General features: G+C 38.4%; 1 protein-coding gene across 6 annotated transcripts in view; it reads right to left on the reverse strand.

Annotated features, from left to right (window-relative positions):
- The window catches only part of AGFG1 (ArfGAP with FG repeats 1), an 81,215-nt gene extending 57,929 nt beyond the window's left edge, over positions 1-23,286 (reverse strand). For 5 of the 6 annotated variants that reach the window (XM_010375613.2, XM_010375612.2, XM_010375611.2 and 2 more), the window contains exons 1-2: positions 22,835-23,261; positions 4,190-4,283 (exon numbers count right to left, since the gene is read on the reverse strand). In XM_010375613.2, the coding sequence (XP_010373915.2) occupies positions 4,190-4,283; positions 22,835-23,001 (261 nt within the window). In that variant the 5' untranslated portion in view covers positions 23,002-23,261. Of the gene's footprint in view, positions 1-4,189; positions 4,284-22,834 lie in introns of all 6 variants that reach the window. The other variant, XM_010375608.2, reaches the window with a different exon arrangement.
- Positions 23,287-24,996: the final 1,710 nt, after the last annotated feature.

Raw genomic sequence — 24,996 nt, forward strand, 5'->3', positions numbered from 1 at the left:
TATCTCTCTTGGTCACCCAGGCTGATGTGCAGTCAGTCATATGATCATGACTCACTGAAGCCTTGAACTCCAGGGCTCAAGCAATGCTCCCACCACAGCCTCCTGGGTACCTGGGACTACAGATACATATCACCATGCTTGGCTAATTTTTGAATTTTTGTAGAGATGGGATCTCGCTTTGTTGCCCAGGTTGGTCTCAAATTCCTGGTCTCAAGGAATCCTCTCACCTCCACTTCCCAAAGTGCTGGGATTATAGGGGAGCTACAGTGCCAAGATCACTACAGGTTTTTTGTTTTATTTTGTTTTTAAAGTTTGATACAAAAGAAAGCATTACAAAAGAAATACATGGAAACTTTTTGTGAAATATTTTGGTTCTGAAAAAATGACAAAAATTACTTCAGCAAATAAATACAAAGTGCTCCAATGCAAAATATTTTACTAGCATCTGGCATATTATGTTCTGTAACTTAACAATGTACATATCTGCTCCACCAAACACACTGTAGAAGTCTATAAACACTAAAGTAATAGTCAAGAAATTTGTAAACCACATCTGTAGAAACTAATGATACACTCTGTAAAAAGTATGGTCTCTATGCATATCTATAAACAGTAATAACATTATTTGCTTACCACAGCTACTAATACAGACCAATACAGATATACTTTATTGATGACTAAAATATAATTAGTATTGCCATCAGTTGTGCGATTGTATGCATGCCCTTTGCCCTGTAACTTGGTAGCCCACCTCACTCTGATTCTGGGCTTGGAGCACGACTTTCTTTGGCAATAGGATGTTTAACTATAATGCAAGTATTAAAACAGAATTAAATTATATATGCAGAAGACCATACACAGATGTTTCCCACATATAAATGTCTGGAGGAACATTCATAGCATATGGCACGCAGGTTTATTCTGTTCAACACATTACAAGTCATTCACCATTCATGGTGCTTGCCTGCTTAAGCCAGCAACATCCTCCAATAGTGACAACAACCAAACATGCCCTCCAGCACACTAAAACTCCCTGGTAGGGATCAAAGATCCAAGGCTGCTCCCGAAGCCAATAAACTTTCTGATCTTTTAATTTTGGAAATACTCATCTTCAGGCATGAACTCATTCACGCACAAGATGTATGATAGAGCCTTTTTAATCCAAAACTTAATGTGACTGAATACGGTCCTTTCCAAACTATTAAAAGGTGACAAGAGAAACATGGCAACTTATTTTGAAATGTAAACTCACGTTCTGGTACTATTCCCTATGCAAGTGATACTTATGATTTAAAGGTTTAAAAAAGATGAACTGATAATAAAATACTTGCACTTGAAATCCATAAATATTTGGTTATAAAGCTGTACCAACTGTCCCACACTTCGTATCTTCACCCTCTACACACCTCTCAAAATTTTAAGATACTGTTAATACTGCAAAGAACCAAACACACCTGTCCATTATTTTGGTTCTAAGATGTTCTTTGGTACACTATGAGAAGATATGTGTGTCTTTCTTAACAAGCATTTACAAGGTTAGTATATTTCCTAGCAACCTATTGCAAGTTTCCCTTCTTTTTTTTTCTACTGTTTGCTCCATCTTCAGTGACTTTCACTACCAGCTTAGGTTCTAGTTACCCTCAAAACCCAATAAATGTGTTACCTGTTCTGTGGGGTCTTCCCAATCCTCTCCTTCCCACCAAAATACTGAGTCCCTTTTTCATACTACTGCTGATACTTCTTATTCTTATCATTATTTATCTAACACCATGTTGCAATTATCTGTTATGTATCTGTTGCACCAACTGTGAGCCCTTTGTCCACTAAGCCAGTGTAACACATCTATAACCACATCCATAATACCCAGCATAGTGACAGTGATCGTCATGGTTAAGTACTTTGAGTGGTCTACCAACTTGCATACCTCTTTGTAGGACTTAAGATTCATGAATACATTTCAGTCACTTCTAACATTTACATTTTGCTTCTACTTTTTGATACAGTGAGTTCCTCAAAATCAACTAATTTTTATATACTCTAAATTTACCTTAACGCTACAGCGTTAAAAAATATTCCTTCAGAAATCCTGCCATACATGACAATAAGGATGAATCTTGAGGATATTACACGAAGTGAAATATCCAATCACAGAAGGACAAATATTGTATAATTCAATTTATACGAAGTATCTAAAATAGTCAAACCCAGAGAAGCAGAGAGTACAATCAGGGGCACCAGGGGCAGAAGATAAAATGAAGGAGCTGTAATTCAACTGGTATAAAGTTAAATGATTAATTTCTAGAGATCTGCTATACAATACTATGCCTGTAATTAACCATACATATTGCACACCTAAAAATTTGTTAAGAGAGTAGATCAATGTTCCCACCACATTTAAAAAAATGTATACGCCTTCAATCTTGGTATTTTTTTGGACCAGTCTCCACCTAATTGTATCTCACATGTTGTTAAATGGACTGCTGTTATCACAGTTTTGTTACTCTGGTTTTACCTACTGTCATATTTTTAATCTAAAGATAGAATAATATTTATTTCTGATTCCATTCTAATTTCCAAAATTTTGCACACGAAGCCAACATCCTAAGAAAGTAACTTCAAGTGTGCACTGTTAATCCCACTTGTAAACTTTACACAAACAGTTCAAATTGTATTTTAATCAACACATATATTCTTCTTCTTTTTTTTTTTTTTTGAGATGGAGTCTCGCTCTGTCGCCCAGGCTGGAGTGCAGTGGCTGGATCTCAGCTCACTGCAAGCTCCGCCTCCCGGGTTTACGCCATTCTCCTGCCTCAGCCTTCCGAGTAGCTGAGACTACAGGCGCCCGCCACCTCACTCAATTAGTTTTTTTGTTTTGTTTTGTTTTGTTTTTTGTATTTTTTAGTAGAGACGGGGTTTCACCATGTTAGCCAGGATGGTCTCATCTCCTGACCTCGTGATCCGCCCGTCTCGGCCTCCCAAAGTGCTGGGATTACAGGCTTGAGCCACCGCACCCGGCCCATATATATTATTCTATGCTTACTGTCATTAAAAGCCTCCTACCCTTTCATCCAACTTTACATGTTCTTATAATATAGTCACATTAGTCTGGAATCTGAATACTCAAAATAATTTGTCATTGGCAAAATTTGGAGACTTCAAAATGTGCTCTCTTCTTTAAATCATGTATTTAAAAATATTTCATAGCTGTGAATTTATATTTCCTCACTATTTTAGAACCAAAAGCACATGGACATCACAAGCAGGCAAACAATTTTAAGATATTACTTTCAAAATATTAGAAAGGCAGAGTGTAAAACGCTTGCATATATTTTCTAAGGGTCAAACAGAAGATTAAAACTAATCAAATCTTAATATTTAACTTATGTTTATTAAGGATATCAAAGATGCAACCAGAAGAGTACCACTAAAGTACTACTTATCCTTTCTAGAAAATGAGACTTTTCTGTCAAATAATAATAGCTATTATTAATCAACTTGGGTTAACTGGTTCATCCTTACCCCAGGATTATAAAAAAATGCCCACTCTCTTTAATTTTATTAATTTTAAAAATATTAGAAAAATTTAAAACCTTTTACTAATAGCAAAACATAGAGCTAAAAGCAAACAAGCAAACAGAATGGAATTACTGGAAGCCCATTAAAGGCAAGAAGAAAAAAAGCTTCCATCCAAATATACCATCTGACTCCCGAGGACACTAGGCTGCCACTGAGAACTACTAACCTCCTCGCTACTGAACACTTGCTAAACATTACACATCACATACACATCCAAAGTTAAAAATTTAGGAAAAATAGAGGACTTCAACCCCTAACAAGTTTAACATAACATCACAAAATGAACTCTCTTCCTCTTTTTTGACTTTTAAAGCAAAGACTAACAGTAACTGCAATAATGGGTGTCCTCCGAAACACCTTTTATATTCAAGACTGATGACTTTTAAATACACACATGTCAACCTCAGATGTACGGTAAAGTGTTTATGTAGTGAACAATTCCAAATACATTATTAATTGAGTACATTTTAAAATATCTAAATATAAAATCCAAAAATAACTTTTTTAGACTGCGAAATTCAACATTTTAAATAACTTATTAAATCTTATTAAAATGACTGCCAACAAAAAAGTTGAAAATTGAAAAAAAAAAAAAAAAAAAAAAAACACTTACTTCATTTCCATGTTTTTGTAAGAATTCAATCTCCTGTTGTGTGAATGTTGTCATGGAGATAGATTTCACCCTGTGTGGTGGATTTAATCCTCGTCTGAAAGATAAAATATATCACAAAATTTACTAGTACATACCACATGTTTAAAATGACACATCTAGTGATTCAAAACATTTTTAACCAACATATAAACTTGAAACAGTGTTTTCATTCCATAAACTCAAAGTATTTTTAAATTATTTTAAACTATTAAACTTCATAACAGATGTTCAAGTTTGGTTAGACTCATTAAATAATAGACCTAACAATAAATTCAAGTAACTACCTAGTTAAAAACACAAAGTAACTGTGACACACGAGTTTCTAGGAACTGCAAATAGTGCTTTAGTGTGTCTCTGATGAAAAGGCTATACATGTGAAGAGCGCTATGGTAAAGAATTTTAATTCTTTAAATATTTCACATCTCCTAAGAAACAATGATATAAGACCGGAGCCATACAAATATCCTTATCAAACAGTTGTTACCTTTAAATAAGTTTAAGACTAATTTAGAAAACTATATTAAAAGTAATGTCATGAATTGAGGTAATAAGCCAATTAGTAAAGTCCTATCTTGCCATCAATTCAAGTAAGAATTTATAATAAAGAACATTTTCAGTCACCTCAGAAGGCAGTGAGTGTACAAGAGGAAACCGCAAGGACACATGGAAGAGATTCAAAAAATTGCTGGATGCATGATTAAACAATTTTTAAGGTCCTTTACAACCCTGAAGCCTTTTCTGTATGGATGGCCTTAAAAGGACTTTATCTTGATGTTTGAACACGCACATGAAAAACTGAGTGGAACAGATTTAATAATTATTTACATGTCCAACTATCTTGTGGGCAGGTCCACCCACAAGAATAATGGCCAAATAATCTATGCAAAGCAACAAGTAACCTATGCAAAGTTCCATAAAACTACTTTGGGGTCATGCTCTCTGACAAATGTCTCATTTGAATGCTCGGTTCTACAGCAATTACTGTAGTAATATTTTTAAAGAATTTGTCAATTTGTAATCATTCACACTAATTAAATAGGATATTTAACAATGACGTAAAATAATAAATGTACCAAAAGTGTTTAAAAAATATTTGAGAACATTTTGAATAATTAAATATAGTGCGTAACATTCTAAAAATTCACCGTATTTTGGGGCCGGGTGCTGTGGCTCACGTCTGTAACTCCAGCACTTTGGGAGGCTGAGACGAGGAGCTCACTTGAGGTCAGGAGTTCAAGACCAGCCTGGCCAGCATGGCAAAACCCTGTCTCTATTAAAAATACAAAAATAAGCAGGAGAGTGGTGGCATGCACCTGTAATTTCAGCTACTCGGGAGGCTGAGACATGAAAATTGCTTGAACCCAGAAGGCAGAGGTTGCAGTGAGCCAAGATCGCGCCACTGCACTCCAGCCTGCATGACAGAGCAAGATTGTCTCAAAAACTAATAATAAAATTTAAAAACTAATAAAAACAGTATTTTTGTCAAAACACAAAGGAAAAGCTCCTCAACTGACTGCTTCTTTTTCTCCCTCTTGTCACAGATAAATGTCATCTTTCAGATCATGATCTGAATGAAGACCAGTTACACTTCATTTGTTTCGAATTTCAAGGTAAGGAAAAGTTAACCTGGGTTTGGCTATTGTTTTGTTTTGCTTTGTTTAAATTTTATACTAATTTTTTCCTTCTGTTGTCATAAAATAGGGAAATAATGACTGAACAAGAAGAACTAAGTAACCGAAATTTTATTCTGGTAAACTCTCAAACTTGGCCAGGCACGGTGGCTCACACCTGTAATCTCAGCACTTTGGGAGGCCAAGATGGGCGTATCACTTGAGGTTAGAAGTTCGAGACCAGCCTGACCAACATGGTGAAACTCCATCTCTACTAAAAATACAAAAATTAGGCGGTGTGGTGGCACTTGCCAGCTACACAAGACTATCTCTACTAAGAATACAAACATTAGGTGGGCGTGGTGGCGCTTGCCAACTACACAGGAGGCTGAGGCAGGAGAATCGCTTGAACCCGGGAGGCGGAGGTTGCAGTGAGCCGAGATCGCACCACTGCATTCCATCCTGGGCAGCAGACTGAGAACCGGTCTCAAAAAAAAAAAAAAAAAAAAAAAAAAACTCTCAAACTTGATTCTGAAGAAACAACCTCAGTAGTAACTTGCAAGTACCTTTACAGCTTGCAATCACAAAATAAGGCTCTAAAGACTAGTTCCAAATTTCTAAAAGTGGCCAGGAGTGGTGGCTCATGCTTGTAATCCCAGTACTTTGGGAGGCCAAGGTGGGAGGATCACTCGAGGTCAAGAGTTCGAGACCCACCTGGCCAACATGATGAAACCCTGTCTCTACTAAAAACTACAAAAATTATCTGGGTGTGGTGTCACACACCTGTAGTTCCAGCTACTCCCAAGGCTGAGGCAGGAGAATCGCCTGAACCCGGGAGGTAGAGGTTGCAGTGAGCCGAGATTGCGCCACTGCACTCCAGCCTGGGCAACATAGCGAGACTCCATCTCAAACAAACAAACAAATTAATTAATTAATTAATTTTCAAAAGTGAAAATTTAGAAAAGTCATTATTACTTAGGGCACAACACTTTGATTCCAACTCATCCTCCATGAGAACAACACTTAATTCACCCCTTTCAGGGAGATTTAATCATTTATGATATAATACTTACATTCTACCTTGCCCCAAAACAATTTAAAAAGGAATTAACATATTATTGTTCTCTCAAATGCCTCTTACTCCCTTCTTACCTTGCAACTTTGTCTCTCCTTATTCTGTAATATCTCCTCGTTGTTTCAGACAAGCCTTTACCTTTCTACCTACTGGCAATATTTCCTTTTTAAAAATGGAAAAGGCAAAGGAGTAACTTTCTGATGACGAAATATCAAACACTATTAAAAGGATGTATGTTTTGGAAATTTTGGAGCGAACAACTATACCTGTATACTTCTCAAATTGTTCAATGAGGAAACAACAATTCATAAAGCTAACCCTAAATCTTTAAGTTACATCACACATATGTAATCTCACAAATGCAGTACAGTGTGTAAATATATCCCAGGCCCCACCATATCACAAGGTCTACTAATGCGCAAAGAAGGTATTCATATTAACTAAATAAGTGAACAAAATTTTAAACTTATGAAACAAGTACAACCAGAATGTACTCACAACCAAATGAGGAAAGGACATTTTTTCCAAGTGAAATCTGTTACAGGATTTGTTACCCGTTACAGGATTTACTCAAATGAACTTTCTCAGTACACTCACAATAGTATTCAATTTACAAAACGGCAGACAATTTTACAAGGCTACACTTATTACATAAATTGAGTAACCAAGAGGAAATTTTATGCGTTCATGTTGCTTTCTCTAATTGCTCTTTTATATTCCATTTATTCAGGGATATTAACTATATTCTCAATGCAAGGCTGTACACAGATTTTTCATTTTTTTAGCCTTCAAAAGCTTTGTACATGGATTTTATATGTTTATATAAGAGTCTGAAAAAAAGCTGAAGACTGATTCCATCAATGTCTTAATCTCGGAGTGATGAGCTGCAACAAAAATGAGTAGTCTCGCCCCCACACCACCCACACCCCACCCTACCCACCCCTACGCCAAAAAATGAGTAGTCTCAAACACTGATAGTGGGATAAACTCACCAACTTTTATTAAGAACCTCATTATTCCCATTTGACCCAGCTATGCCACTTTTGGGAATCAATTCTAAAAAAAGAATTGGATATACAGCTGACCACCTATGTACAAGATGTTCACCAAACATTATTCATAATAGGAAAACATCAGAAACATTTCACACCAAAAAGGAAATGGTTAAATAAGTGACAATTTTAAAAAGTATGACATTATGCACTTACAATTGTGCTTTAACTTTTTAAGATAAAAATTATATAGTATTCTCAGAACTAATTTTTTTAAATCAGCAAAAAAAAAAGACAAACCAAATACTCCAAAATGTTAACAGTTCTTGTACATGTGATGAGATCGAATCAATTTTTCTCTATTCATAATTTTCTATTCTCTCCAAATTTTCTATAATAAATACTACTTATTCTGCAGTAGGAAAAAAGGGGTGAGAAATAATGGAAAGTCCAATTGACTAGTAGCAGTATTCAAAAAATTTAGATTTTTAGTCTTGGCTTTATGAATGTGAACGTCTATGCTGAAGAATTAGAAAAAGCAATTAAGAGAAGGAGGGAACGGTTTTCCAATCTAGGTTTTCCAATCTAAGACTTTCTTCCAATTGTTCTAAAACCTGGAAAACCTTTCCTCGCATATCCTATGATACCCACCAACATCAACACCTTATCTTCATTTCTCTAAATCAAGGCTTCTTAACTTTGGCATTATTGACATTTTGGGTTGGATAATTCTTTATTGTGGAGGGGTGTCCTATGCATTGTAGGATGTTGAGCAGCACCTGCATTCCTAGTTCTACTCACTAAATGTCAGTAGCACCCTTCATCAGATACTGACAATCAAAACTGTTTCCAGACATTGCCAAATATCCCCCACGGGGTAAAACCCCTTCAGTTGAGAACCACTGCTCTAAATGTAATAAATACGTAAATTACCAAGCAAAAGAAATTAATGGAATTTCTTTGGCTCTCTATTAAGATATAAACTCTACCAAGGTTCAATCATCTTGCATAACTTTCTTTTCAGAGTAACAGAAACCAGAATAAATATTTCTCTCTCTGAAACAATAAGCAACAAAGTAAACATACATGTTTAAAATTCATATAGAAAATATATTAAGATTTAAATTAGAAAACAGACTAAGGAAAGTGTCCACAACAAATAACCAAGAATAAACTATACCATATTAAGCACTCTTATATGAACTGGTCGGCAAAATGTAACTTAATAAGGTAGTAGGAAATTAATATATATACAGTATCTAGACTGGCACTGTTACATATTTAATCTCATTAATTTCTACTTCCAACAGTACGGCAAAATGAAAAGCCTCCTCTACTACAATATGATAGTCCATAAATTACCTCCCAAAAACCCTACGACTATTAACATACTATTGAACTTTTTAGAAAGGGAAATCTCTAAGGATCCCCCACCCCACAGAAAAGAAAGACACAAAATTAAAAATTAAGCTGAAACCAGAAATGTGCCCCACATTATGCACAAGATGCAATGTTGCTCAGAAGGCAAGTGCCAACAATAGCCAAGGCGAGATGAGAGAGCTCAACCTCAGATATCTCTGTGAAGTTAAACCTAAGACCCTGGATGGAAAATAAAATACCTTCAGGTTACACAGGATCCTAGGATCCCATGAACATGCAAATTCTCTCTAAAGGAATGCATTTTCAATTTAAGCTATCAAGATTTCCAAATATTAAGTTCAATACAATATGAGGCTGCAATAAAAATTATCACACAAAAATGAAACAAACCAATGTGCTTGAGTCAGTAAATGCAAAAGATTAACAGCACCTCCCTCCACGACTTTAGTTATCAGAATTACCAGTTGCAAAATATAGTATATAGGGAACATTAAAATAAATGAAAGATGGAGTAAAAATGAACAGGAAATATGTAATTGTCAGAACGAGGCAAATTTAAAAATCAGAATTTTCAGAAATGAAAAACTATAAATGTGGAAATTAAAAATTCACCAAATAAGAAAGCAGACTAGACATACCTAAAGAGACAATTAATGAACTGGAAGGTAACACTGAAGTGATAATGACTGAGATTTTTCAGATCCAATAAAAGTCATGCATCTACAGATATAAAAAGCCCATCAAAATATAGATAAATAAAATCCAATTTGAAAACAATTCGGGCTGGGTGCAATGGCTCACACCTGTAATCCCAGTACTCTGGGAGGCCAAGGCAGGTGGATCACCTGAGGTCAGGAGTTCCAGATCAGCCTGGCCAACCTAGTGAAACCCCATCTCTACTGGAAAAAAAAAAAAAAAAAAAAAATTAGCTGGGCGTGATACCTGATTACAGGTACCTGTAATCCTAGCTACTCAGGAGGCTGAGGCAGGGAGAATCACTTGAACCTGGCAGGCGAAGGTTGCAGTGAGCCAAGATCACGCCATTGCACTCTAGCCTGGGCGACAGAGCAAGACTCCGTCTCAAAAAAAAAAAAAAGGAACAATTCAGTGAAACTTCAAAGACAGAGAAGATCTTAAAAGCAACTGGAAAGAAAATATAGGGAACAAAATTTGGCTAGCAGTAGACTTCTCAATGGAAAGGAGAAGACCACGGAATATTATCTTCAAGTGGTAAGAAAAAATAACTTGTGAATCCAGCAAAGCTGTATTTGAAGTATAAGATCAAAATAACAATATCTTCAGATAAAACAAACAAACAAACAAACAAAAAAAAAACCACTAGGCCAGGCACGGTGGCTTATGTGTGTAATCCCAGCACTTCAGGAGGCCGAGGTGGGCAGATCACTTGAGTTCAGGAGTTTGAGACCAGCCTGGCCAACATGGTGAAATCCCATCTCAATTAACAACGACAACGAAAAAATACAAAAATTAACTGGGCATGGTGGTGCACACTTATAATCCCAGCTATTGGGGAGGCTGAGGCAGGAAGATCGCTTGAATCCAGGAGACAGAGGTTACAGTGAGCCAAGATCATGCCACTGCACTCCAGCCTGGCTAACAGAGTGAGACTCCATCTCAAAAACAAAACAAAACTAAGAGATCTTCGTTAAAGAAGCTTACACTGTATATACTGTAAGAAGAAAAATGACCCAAGAAAGTCTAGAGATGCAAAAGGGTAAGCAAAGAAAACTGTAACTGGCAAATCTAAACAAATATCTTATTACGGTAACATCCAATTTACAGAAGGAAAAAAGGGACAAATAATATGTTTACCAACAATAACACTTAAATGAGCCAGGCACGGTGGCTCACGCCTGTAATCCCAGCAGGCAGGTGGATCACCTGTGGTCAGGAGTTCGCGACAGCCTGGCCAACATGGTTAAAACCCCATCTCTACTAAAAATACAAAACTTAGCTGGTGTGGTGGCAATCCTCAATCCCAGCTACTCAGGAGTCTGAGGCAGGAGAATCACTTGAACCTGGGAGGTGGAGGTTGCAGTAAGCCGAGATCATGCCACTGTGCCTGGGCCACAGAGTAAAACTCCATCTCAAAAAACAAAAAAACCCCACTTAAATGAAACTACTTTGTATTTTTAAAGACCTTGTATTAATAGAAGACTAAAATACTGATTAACTCTGGAATGTTAATATCAATAGTACAATTTCAATTGTGACTATAAAAGAAAATGGAATTCCACAAGTAAAAGGGAAAATCAAAACAATGCCAAAAAAAGTCAATTTTTAATAAAATTAAACATGCATGTGCCATACAACCTAGCCCTTGATATTTACCCAAGTGAAATGAAAACTTATGTTCGCCCAAAAACCTGTGCATAAACATTTACAGCATTTCCATTTATATATATCAAAAACTAGAAACTCCTCAAACAAGCAATGGAATACTACTTAGCAACAAGGAGGAACAAACTATTAAGATAAACAACAACAAACTTGGATTAATCTTAAAGATATTATGCTGAGTGAAAAAAGGCAATCTAGAAAAGTTATGAGTCCATTTACACAACATTCTTGGAAAGACAAACCTGCAGTGTTGGAGAACAGATCAGTAATCGCCAGGAGTACAGTAAAAACAAGGGCTGAAAGTTTTTTGGGGTGATGGAAAACTTGCATGTTCTAATTTTAGTAGTGGCTATATGAATCTATACATATGTTAAGATTCACGGAACTGTGCATCAAAAAATGATAATATATGTTAAGAAATAAAAAAAACTGTAGTCCTGATTTCATGTTACTATCTATAGTAACCACAATTTTTAGACTAATTAAAATAAATATATCATTAGCAGACTATCTTCACCTACTAAATTTGATCATTTAAGTGAATAAAATCCTGTAGTGAATCAAAACAAGTATTTTTAAGATGTATTCCTGGAACCTGGTGTCACCTCCCTTCTTTGCCAAAGTTCTTCTAGCCGCAGGGTGAATTCAGTGTTTATAAAACACCTTTCTGTAATGATATTAGTCATAACTATTGGATCAAAGTGTTGGGTAAGTAAACCACATTACTTTTATAGGGCCAATACTGAAGTATCACCCATTCCAGATCCTCAAATACACATTTTAAGTCTTCAGTTTTGTGCAAAAAAAAAAAAAGACTGACTTAATAACTGCAGTTTTCATATCTTGAAAACATGTTTCCAAGTTAATTGGTTTCAAGAAGTTCAAAGTAGCCCACTGGAGCAGCCCAATACATCTTTGTAGTATAATTAAGCCATTTGCAGATCCCCAGGAGATTTAGTTTTAATGACCACCACCCAGGTACGACTGTAACCAGATGGTGTGACTCATTCCATATGTCCATCAGTACGGTGCACTTAACTAGGCCTCAAACCATCTTGCAAATAGCCATTTGTTCAATTCAAATAACAATCTGTGCTGGATGAGTAAGTAGGAAAGCTTATTTAGTTAGTTTTATTCATTGTTTTTACCCTGCTGGGGTAGAAGCTGGTTAAAATATTTTTAATAACCTGTGGAAGTTTATGTAGTTGCTAATAATATTGGCAGAAAGCAATAAAGTTGACATTTAGATCTAGCCCATCCTAGTTATTTACTAAAAATATTATATATGTTTCATAGTATAAAATTATACATTTAAAATCTAGAACAGATGGAAGGTGCCTTTAGCAGGTTATCAAATCTACAAACTATTGATGCCAAGACATCGTATAGGTTGGCTAGTCCAAAATATTCACCTATCCAGAGTCCAATATTAAAAAACTGAATATATTGAGCTTTCCATACAATAATAAGTGTGATATAAATCCTAATTGTTATTCCGAGTTTCTGGGAAAGCCACAAATACTACACCATAAGGTCCTTGTAACACTTAGAGGAAGCATCTAAAAAATAATACTCAAGTTATGATTTAAACCTAATTAAGGCATTCTAGTTAAGAGTAGCGGACAAAATCTCAATGTCTTCACATCTCCAAACCCCCAATGAAATGACAGTAAAGGAATAAGAAGGTATTAACCCACAAGAGACAGAGGGTTACCATGATGTGTTTATCTCACACTGAATGCCTACATCAGAACATCTTGTGTACCTCATACATACACCTACTATGTGCCCACAAAAATTAAAATAACTAGACAGAGAGTCAGAGAACAAGAGAGGAGCCCAAGAGCACACGACAGTTCTCTAAACAAAATTTGGAAGATTTAAAAACAAAATACCAGCAGTAACTGACTTTATGGAGAAAGCCAAAACAAAAGCTTCTGCAAAGGTGGGAGAAGCCAACTGGAAACTTCATAGCCACAGGACCTATGAAGATTTACTGAAGGAACTGGATACAGGTGAAGCTTAAAGTAGGGTCAGAAATCATTAGACTCTCCAGCTCCTCAACAGCCAAAAGCATACTCCCACCAGCCCTAGGCAGAAGTCTGAAGCAAAGTTTTAAATTAAAGATGTTATACCACAGAGACTTCAAACTCAGACACTGCTGAAGATTCTTGTTAGGCACCATGTTAAAAGCTGGAGGATTATCTAAGATCGTACATACAGAATAACAGTCACCTCCCTCAACTTGGCTCCCAGAACAGTGGCATCACAGGCTTTTATATTCCCCAAAAAAGAAGACTGGAGAAAATATGTCTCAACTATAAAAAGCGTGAGTTTCCAAACAGAGTCCAAAAAAAAAAAAAAAAAAAGCCTAAAACACTGCACAAAAGACCTACACCAAAATACTTCAATATGAGGTTCTGAACAGCAGGAAGAAAAGAAGATCTCTTATCTCCCAAAGAGGGAAGAAAAAAAGTGGGTCAGAAAGACTCAGTAATAAGAACAGCATCAGACTTCTCAACAGTAACACTGAAGGTCTGAAGACAACTAAGCAATATATTAAAAGTTTCAAGGGTAAAGTATTTTCACCTTTGTGAATGTAGACAAAGTAATTTTTAAAATGAGAGCAAAATAAAACATTTTCAGCTTTGTGCCTTTCAAAAATGACCTCTCATTCACCTTTCATCAGGAGGCTAATGGAAATGTGGGGGTCCTGGAAAGAGAGCATTTAACATAGGTTACAGGTGAAAGGAATTTCCAGAATGAAGACAGAAGAAAAGTTCCGGTATGAGAGGCGCACAGCAGGCCTAGACAGCAGCATTTCCAGAGCAGAAGATTACAAAAGTACCCAGAAACGGTGAAAAAATAAAAATAAAAAAAAAGGTAGCTGATGCGTCTGATCATAATGAAGGAAGTTCATTACAGCCCATGCCTGTAATCCCAGCCACCAGGGAGGCTGAGGCAGGAGAATCACTTGAACCTGAGAGATGAAGGTTGCAGTGAGCTGAGATGGCGCCACTGCACTCCAGCCTGGGAGATGGAGTGAGTCTCCGTCTCAAAAATAAAATAAAATAAAATAAGAAATACGGAAAGACAAGAATTTTTGGAATCTGACAATTACAAGGAAAATTCCTCTTTCCTTTTCTAAACATATACTGTTTCTCCATAACTTACAAACGCTGGTGTTGCATCTCCCCCTAGAGTCATAAAAACAAATCTATTACCTCTCCCAATGCCTTAGATTACCCAACGACAGTGATCATGTGTACAGCTCCTAATATTTTCTTCTTTAAGCTAGTAGCATTTTTGGTTCCTGCAAATGTTCCTCTAATACATAGTTTCAAACTTCCTCACCATCTTGATCAGATTCCTTGGAGCATGCTCCAGTTTGTTAACATTCCTCTTAAAATAAGCAACCAGAATAAAAGCAAGGTATAATTATGACCTCTACAAAACATGTATGGTGTCAATCAAAAAGATTGCTATCTTAGTCAGAAGTCTTTGAGCAAAGTATGTTCTAACTCAAACAAAAATTAATTCTCTGCATTTCAGATAATTCAAATAAGTTTCCTGTCCCCACTGTATAGTTCATGAATTTTATTCTAATGTGCAATCAGGTGTCTTTAGCAATGGTTCTCATGTGTAAGGTTGTAAAAGATGTCACAAGGAACATGCTATTAATCTAAGTACTCAAAGTTATAAATGATTTAAAACCGTTTTTTACATACATTAAAGGTATCCAAGTTGTATTTCCCTAGACAATCATCACTTTGATTTGAATTAGAAAACACATTACGGAGTGGGGGAAAAAATGAGGAGGGTAATAACACCTAGTCCTGAATATTTCCATGGGAGTTTCTCACAAATGTGAACATCATGTATGCTGCATAGAAAAGAAGGAAAATATCAAATAAGGAGATCTGCCTGTTTTCCAAAGAATGCTACTGGAACAGATACAGAGGTTTCTAAAGAGACAATAATTTTCAAATTGAGATCCAGAGGTCACCAAGTTCTTTTAAAACAAAGTCTTAATTCTTTTCATTTACAATGCACTAATATTATAATATTTAATATAAATTTAATCTAAACTGTATTTTACCCACTTTGAAACTAAAAGCCAGTGTTTAAAAATCACATGCCAAAAACGATGGATGAATGAATAAGGAACAGAAAAAGGCTTAACAAGGCAATGATACCTTTATATGCGGTTATGGTCAAATGATGCCACCACACCCTGAACGCTGGACTTTTCCCAGTAATAAAAGGTACCCCACAGCACCATAAAGAAGAGTCCTTCTTATCCAATTTGCTGGTTAAATCTATGTTCCTCCTTCCCTCTGAAAAACCTAAAGTTAATGCCTACTGCACAATGAACGTTCATGGCTAAAAGGCCACTCTCTCCTGCTCCTCTCTCAGGAGTGAGTGAGTTTTACGCTTATCAAAATTTGTCTGGTATAGTACTTGGTAATATAGTTGGTATGATACTTGGTAAGTATATAGTTTAAGTGAATGTCACGTAAAACAATGGCAGAAGTGAGAAGAATTATTTCCATGTAAACTAAGTATTTTCAGAGACTAAAACAAGTCACTAGGATAAGCTGTTATTTGACCACGGAAAAGAACTGTAAAAGACTGAGAGAAAAATCATAAAAATCTAGAAGAATTCAGCATTCAAACTGTTTTATAAGTACATTAAAATGCTAAAAATCATAAATAGCATATTAGTGGGCAATAATATATAATTGGACATAAATTATATATAAGTGGACATAAATTATATTAGTGGACAAAGAATCTAACCAGTGGACCCATATTCAAAGTCTTATGTGCCAGGAAATGAAGAGTTGTATGTTAAAATTTAAAAACCTAAGCTTGAGGCAGGGCATGATAACTCACGCTTATAATCCCCACAATTTGGAAGACTAAGGTGGGAGGATTGCTTGAGCCAGGAGTTGGAGACCAGCCTGGACAACATGGCGAAACCCCATCTCTACAAAAATCAGCTGGGCATGGTAGCACACACCTGTAGTCTCAGGTACCTGGGAAGCTGAGGTCGGAGGATCACCTAAGCCCGGGAGGTCAGGGCTGCAGTGAACCATGATAATGTTACTGCACTCCAGCCTGACCGACAGAGACCCTGTCTCAAAATAACAACAAATCCAAAAAAATAAAAAAACCTATGCTTGCTAAATATATATTACATATGTATATATAATAGATACACATATGTATGTGTGCATGTATGTATTTTTTTTCTTTTTTTTTTTTTTTTTTTACTGATTGGTTACTTTAACTGAATTTTTTGATAAACTTATCCACTAGCAATCCTGATTGCACAGAATGAGGGGCTCTAATTAGAATTCAAATATAAAAAAAAGCACGAGAATTACAGCACATGGTAGTATGGACATGCCAAATTCAAAAGAATTGCTGCTGGAATGGCACCATCTTTCCCATTGAATTCAGAATACACAACAGTATTTTCTCAATAAAACTCAAAGATAAGAACACATATTTTGGAGCTAAGAAGTTCCTTAAAAATAATAAAAAGCATGACACAGCCATAAACAAACATTTATGATACATCATAAAATACCTATTCTGGGCTAGGCATGGTGGCTCATGCTTGTAAACCCAGCACTTTGGGAGGTCGAGGGAGGTGGATCACCTGAGGTCCAGAAGTTCAAGACCAGCTGGTGAAACCCCATCCCTAAATTTTTAATACAAAAAAATTTAGCCAGGCATGGTGGTGCATGCCTGTAATCCCAGCTGCTTGGGAGGCTGAGGCAGGAGAGTTGCTTGAACCTGGGATGCAGAGGTTGCAGTGAGCTGAGATCACGCCACTGCACTCCAGCCTGGGCAATGAGCGAAACTCCATCTCAAAAAAAAAAAAAAGAAGTAAGTCTATTCTGCCATTTAAAACACAATGAAGTAAAGTCTACCATTTAAATACCCAAAATATAGAATTCACAACAATTTATGGTAACCGTGGTAACCATACATTCTTCGGTGGTGGAATCAGCATCAGTTCCAGATCCCAACTTCCAGCAGGTTGCAATAGCGAAACACTGAGAGTGTGCACTAATTTTACATCTTAAAGTTGAGCGGGGATAACAGTACCTTCCTCATATCACTGTTACTAGAATGTCTGTCACACAGCTAGCACTCGATGGTTTTTATTTTTTTCAATAAATATTTTCACTGTTGTATCTCCAGCACATGGGCTAGTATCTGGCACTTAATAAATATTTGCTTAAAATAAAAAATCTGTCCTTCACAAACGAAAAAGTATGTAGACCAGGCGAGGTGGCTCATGCCTGTAATTCCACCAGCACTTTGAGAGGCCAAGGCAGCGGATCAACTGAGGTCAGGAGTTCAAGACCAGCCAGGTCAACATGGTGAAACCCTGTCTCTACTAAAAATACAAAAACTAGCCAGGCATGGTGATGGGTGCCTGTAATCCCAGCTACTAGGGAGGCTGAGGCAGGAGAATGGCTCGAACCCGGGAGGCAGAGGTTGCAGTGAGCCGAGATCGCAGACTCCATCTCAAAAAAATACAAAGAAAATGTGTAAAATATTTTGGCCACTTACTATAAATACTTAACTGAATGTGGCCATATCAGAGTATCCAAAAAAAGTAAAAAAGGAATTAAGAATATAAATCCCTGCTCACTGTGACCTCATAAGGTCCTGAATATTATACAGAGCTCCAAAAGAGCATCTGATTTGCAATCCATCCTAATGTACTAATTGTATAAAAACATTAAATACCTCCTTTCATCTGTCATCTAAAAAAAATTAAAATTTTTGTAATATTCATCTCAAGAGTCAAAATGTACACAGACTCAATGGAATATAAGTTACTATCCAGCTACATTTATTACCTGTGAAATTTCAAGCTTAAATGCACTGTCTACATAAAATAGATGGTATTAAGAGCAGTAACCCCTTTCTCAAATGTTATTATTTTATCTAAACCCTCACTGAAAAATGTATGGATCACTTTTTAAGGACAGGACAATCTTTTATACTACATATCAATTACACTAATATTTATAGTATCTATAAAACAAATAATTTAATCTAAAACTAGTCTTTAAATCAACTAGAAGTTCTTTAACATAAAAGCCAATTTTACCGTTGGCTATACTCTAAATGTTTGAAGTGTCCATTGATAATTTTAGGGATTTCCATAAATACAATCAGAAAGATAATAAAAGATACTGGCCGGGCGCAGTGGCTCAAGCCTGTAATTTCAGCACTTTGGGAGGCTGAGGCGGGCGGATCACGAGGTCAGGAGATCGAGACCATCCTGGCTAACACGGTGAAACCCCGTCTCTACTAAAAAACACAAAAAACTAGCAGGGTGAGGTGGCGGGCACCTGTAGTCCCAGCTACTGGGGAGGCTGAGGCAGGAGAATGGTGTGAACCCAGGAGGCGGAGCTTGCAGCGAGCTGAGATCCAGCCACTGCACTCCAGCCTGGGCTACAGAGCGAGACTGCATCTCAAAAATAAAATAAAGTAAAATAAAATAAAAATAAAAAAATAAAAGATAGTGACAAACCAATCAGGATGCCTTCATCATTCTGCCTCAGTAACAAATAGTTTAACTGCATCTAACTCTGAAGTTCATTTTAAAGTTTCACAATCTAAATTCAGTTATATACTCTAAATGAACATCATTCAAGCATATACGACAGTCATCTGGAAAACAAGAAACAGGACAGATTAGCTCCAACTCTAGTAACATTAACAAGATGCTAGTTCAATTTATTTTTTAAAAAAGTATTAGTATAAACGATAGAAGGTATGTCACTATCCTAACATTCAGAATTCATGATGGTGGATACTATTTGCTACGTATCATATTTTCCAGGTAAATCAAGGAATGGCAGCTAGCATGCCTTATTTCAATATTTGTAACTCCAGTGCTTAGCCCTATCCTCAAATACAGTATGTGCTCAATAAGTAAATACAGTAAGTATGTGTATCATTGAATCCTCTTAACAACCCTGAGCTACATGTTATCTTCTTATCACAAATAAAGAAACTGAGGCTAAGAGGGTGGATCTGGGCCAAGCTGCATGTAGTGGCCTAGTTTAATACCTAGACCTAAGCCACGAAGCACTGTCAAAATCTGACTTCAAATTCATACTTTCAATTATACCATGTCATCTAAACAGCAAACACATAATTATTAAACCCGAGTTATATTATTCTTCCTAAATTATTTTCCTGCACTATTGCTTGTCAAAGAAAAAAATCTTCAGAAGCTATTGTCCCTCCAACGTTCTGCAGTAGACATCTGATGGTTGCCACTCCAGTCTTCATTCCCTACATCCCAGGAATTCTAGATTTCAGATTTGGGAACTCTGTTTGGGGATCCTTGTGACAATGAAGTCAGGGTAGAACATGTGTCCAGTTGTGGCATGATCTAAGCTAACCCAATTAGAGGGAAATGCAGAACTTTTGAAAGTATTGGACCAACGACATAATTAAGGCAGTACACCCAGGAGCTGGGGACAACCATACTTGAATGAGGAAAATCTAGGCAATATTATTAAGCCACTGGATAGTTTTACTTTAAAATCAATCAATAAACCCTTCATATTTTTCAACCAATTTGATTCCGGTTTTGAGTTACAACCATAAAATCCAAAGTGACAGATTTTTATTAGGATACTTCTTATTTAATATCTTTCATATACAGTATTGTTCCCTTACTCATGGAATAGGACGTCCTCTCCCTTGACGCTTCTCGTCTATGGGGCACTTGCTATATATCAGGCAATACGTGAGATGTTTAACATACATTATTTTTAATACTGAAAACAAATCTACATCCAAAACCTACAAGGGAAATCTTATCCTCACTGTTTCATATATGAGAAAACTCAAGCTCAAATAGATTGAGTGGCATTCTCAATACTGCATAACTAATACTTGGAGTCAGGATTCAAAGTTATGTGTACCTAGCTCATAAGTACTTGATCTTTCAACTACATAAAGCAGAATTTGTCCTTAAAGGTCTTTGCTCAGGTTATCAATTCCCAGAGAAGCTACATCATTTACATATTTCATGACTATCTCATTCACAGAGAGGAAATACTAGAATATATTGTAACTCTATGTTTACATACTTAAAAGGCACGCTCCACAGAACAGTTAAGATCCAAGTAACTTATGACACAGGACAAGTGGGCAATAAATATTTGTGGAATGACTCAACAGGGAAATGAAGTCCTATCTGCCACAGATTAAATTCCATTAAGATAAATAATTGTCATTATGCTGAGACACCCTTTTACATAAGAATGTTTCCGAAATGTGTTATCTAGGAAGAAATTTGAAAATATTTCCTTGATATTACATATTTGCTGCTGTACTTACAAGGACTACACAGAAATGTCAGAAATCCGGAAGTGTAAATATATGGATTTTTTTCAAACCGAATACTTCACACGAATTAAAGGACCTGTGTTTAGTAAAAGCAGGACATACATCTTAACCATGTAATAAAAATCAAATACAATTACAATTGTTCTATTGGCTTCATTTTGGAACCAATATTGTCCAACGTAAGTAACAACTTTCCAGCTTTACTCCTTTTTCTGTAAATGAAATGCATGAACCAGGCTACCTACCTGATATCACCTAGCTCTGTGATTCTGTAGTAATTCAAGAATATCATTAACTGGCAACTTCTCAGAGTGTTTCCCTGGTTACACAGCCTAAAAGTAACCGTGAGGACTTTCATATCAAACAATTTTAAAGTTCAGCATAGTACTTGCCCATGACATTTTTCTTACTTTGCATTCCCACTAGACTGTAAGAACCAAGAGAACAAGACTTCGCTATCTTTATTAGCACACCCCAGGGCCTTTACACAACCTAATAGGCACCAAAAAAAAAGTCTGCTGAAGAAGTAACTCATGTAACACTAATAATGCCTCTTTGCCCAACTTTAAAAAGCAAATAGTACATTACTAGACATGTTCTGTATTTTCTAAGTTTTAAGAAAGCAATTTTCCCACATAAAGTATTATGTGCTTTGTCTCAGTATTAATCTCACAAGCAAAGGTTTTAAGAATACTTAGTAACCGCTACGTTGTTAGTAACTTTAAATACAAGATAATAATATAAAAGCATTTTATCAATTCCAAAACCACCTGCACATTTTCCATATGAAATCACACGGCAATAAAAATCTTTATCAAATAAAGCTTAATGAAGCAAAGAACAACAAACACAAATCATCCCAGTAACTCAGGAAGGTAGTGTCTTTCTGAAATCATGCTGACTTGCTAGCTCTCCTCATTTCTGTGTACAGCCAAGGCACTCGGGTATTGATAACGAGATACAGATAAGTTTCACAAACAACTCCATCATATTTAGAACCACATAGCTCCTAGTCGGTACTTCATTGCCATTAAAACTTTCCCCAAACTCCTCAACACTCTCTTTGGACCATAAAACTAAAATCCCACAGCTTCAAATCTGCTCCTCTGCCTCCCTCTCCCGCAATTAATCCTTTCGAACTTTTCCCTGGTGATTCACATCTGCCACCAAGATGCTTTCATCCTGCTACTATTCCTAAGTGCCTGCTTTCTCCCAGTTACCTAGGTACTCTCGACCCAGGAAAAAAGGCACCGGCGAGGCAGGCGTCCCTCCTCCCTCCCACCCCAGCTTCTCCCCGACCCCCCGCACAGGCGCCCAGCAGGTGCCTCGCTCCGCACCGCCGCGCCCGGGCCGCTGAGAGGCGGGGCACACAAAGGACCCGCATGGACCTCCCCGGCCTCCTAGCGTCTTCCCCCCCGCCACAGCCCGGCGCCCCGGGGAGCTGGAGAGCAAGGGCGGCGGCCGCAGGCTAGGCAGACACTAGGGAGGCTCGCCCCGGCCGCCCCCTCCTGGACCCCAACCCCGCCCACGTCCTACCCACGAAGGCAGCCCAGAACGTAAACCCTCACCCGGCGAAACCGAAAGCGCATCCCCAGCCCGGCTGCTCCGACCCAGCGCATCCAGCCAGCAGCCTCCCACGCCGCGCCCGCCGGCCGGCGCCCAACGGCCGCCTCCGACAGCCACCCACGCCGCCCAGCGTTTCCCCGGCCCCGGCAGGGTCCTGGTCTCGCCGCCCGCTCCCCCACCTCCCGGGAAGGGCCCGACACCAGCCCGGTCGCCCCGCACTCACAGGCTGCCGGAGCAGGAGGTACACACGAAGGAGCCGACCGTCATGTTCACGTAGGTGGGGCCACGCTGGTCGCAGTCGAAGCACTTTCGGTTGTGCGGGAGGCCGGTCATGTCCCGCAGCATCTTCAGGTGCTTCTCCTCCTGCTTCCGCTTCGCGCTGGCCGCCATGGCCGCGGCGCCAAGGGAGGAGGCCGGCAGGGCCGGGAGTCGGGCGGCGCTGCGCCGGGGGCCCGCGGTCCCACGGGCCTCCCTGGCCGCGGCCGCCGCCCTCCGTCAGCGCGCGCCGCCCGCGCCGGACCCGGCCGCAGCGGCTCGGCTCTACTGGGCTCGACGCGGCGCGGGCGCTGCGGTACGCGGGCTGACGGGAGACACCAACCGGCGCGGCCGGGACAACCGCCGCCGCCGCCGCCACCTTCCCGACTTCTCCTGAGGGGAAAAGACGAGGAAGGGGACGGCAAGAGGAGGCCCGCCCCAGGCGGCCGGTAGCCAAGTGTCGGCTGGCGCCCTCTGCTGGCCAGGAGGAGTCACTGCGGCTGCGCTGAGGCATGGGCTGGGTCTGGAGCAGAGTAGGGAAGACACAATGATGATAACAGTATTAATAATAGACAGTATTTATTAAGCGCTTATATATACAAAGCGTTTCATATGGGTTACCTTCCCCTTCTGTTTAAAACTGTTGAAGGGTTTTCCACTGCTTTGAGGATAATTCCAAATTCCTCACCGTAGCCTGAAAAGTGCTCCATAGTCTAGCCCAGTCTACCTCATTCTTCATCGTCCTTACTCATCCACATTGGATTTTGAGTTTTCTGAACACAGCAAGCTCTTTTCTGACTCTTGCAGGACCCTTGCCTTTGCTCTTCTCTCTTTATCTTTTGGACCAGCTAATTTGGGGGCCTTAGGGTGTCCTGTCTGTAGGATACTGGACGGTGTTCCTAGCCTATACCCACTAGATGATACTAGAACAAACTCCCAATCCCCAGTGGTGGCAACCAAAAATCCCCAGACATTGCCAAAAGTGGAGGGAGGTTTAGGGCGGTGCAGTCACCTGGCTTGAGAATCACTGTTGCGTATGGAAACCCGGATCATCCATAGCTGATGTCCTCTAAGTCAGGTGGGGCTCAGATGTCACCTCCACCAGGCTGTCCCAGATCAGCCTAGTTAATGTTGCAGCTCACCTTTCTCGAAGTTGCTCTCCATCAAATTGCTGCGTTGTATTTTCGTCTCAGTTCTAGCTATTTGAAATACTGCATCTTATTTCGTGTTTACCAAGGGTGCTCTGGGATCTCCCTTTAGGCGCTAAACAGACTGGCACCTGTATTTTCTTTGCCACTCCATCCCATTCCCCTCCCAGAGCTGGAGACTAGGTGTTCAATGTTGATGGAATGAATGCACAAAATCATTTATGTAATCTTCACAACAACACTTTGAGGTCAGTGTTATTTACATTTTACAAAACAGGAAGATGAAACCCTGAGGGATAAAGTAAATTTACCCAAGGGTACCTATGGGGAAGCTCGATTCCAACCCAGACAGTCAGACTGCAGGACTCAAATCTCTTAGTCACTGCAGCAGTCAACTTCGTCTCTGATTTTCCAAAGGAGTACAGAGAGACCCAAAAAGCTGACGTTCCCAAATCACTGGGCTGGTGAATGGATTAGAATCTACGTTCCCTAACAGCCAAGGCCAACCTCCACATCTCTCATGAAAAGGACTGGGTGAATCGACGAAGTGAGACTTCATATTAATATAATACTACTACTAATAATGTTTTTAATATTAAAAGAAATGAACAGATACATTGGCCAATGAATGTTTTTAAACTTTTCTATTATGGAAAATATCAAACTACTATGAGCCCATGGACCACTTTCAACAATTATTAGCTCATGGCTAATCTTGCTTTATGAATACCTCAACCCATCCCTCCATCCGCTCTTCTATTATTTTAAAGCAAATTCTAGATTTCGTACCATTCATCTAACGGTACATAGTTCCATTTGTATCCCTAAAAAAGAAAAACTTTCTCTCTTTCAAACTTAGCCATGATACCGTTAGCATATCTAAAAGTTAACAATAGGCCGGGCACGATGGCTAACACCTGTAATCCCAGCACTGTAGGAGGCCAAGGCAGGTGGATTACCTGAGGTCAGGAGTTCAAGACCA

This window comes from Rhinopithecus roxellana, chromosome 14 (genome assembly GCF_007565055.1).
Source record: "Rhinopithecus roxellana isolate Shanxi Qingling chromosome 14, ASM756505v1, whole genome shotgun sequence".
NCBI classification, from domain to species: domain Eukaryota; kingdom Metazoa; phylum Chordata; class Mammalia; order Primates; family Cercopithecidae; genus Rhinopithecus; species Rhinopithecus roxellana.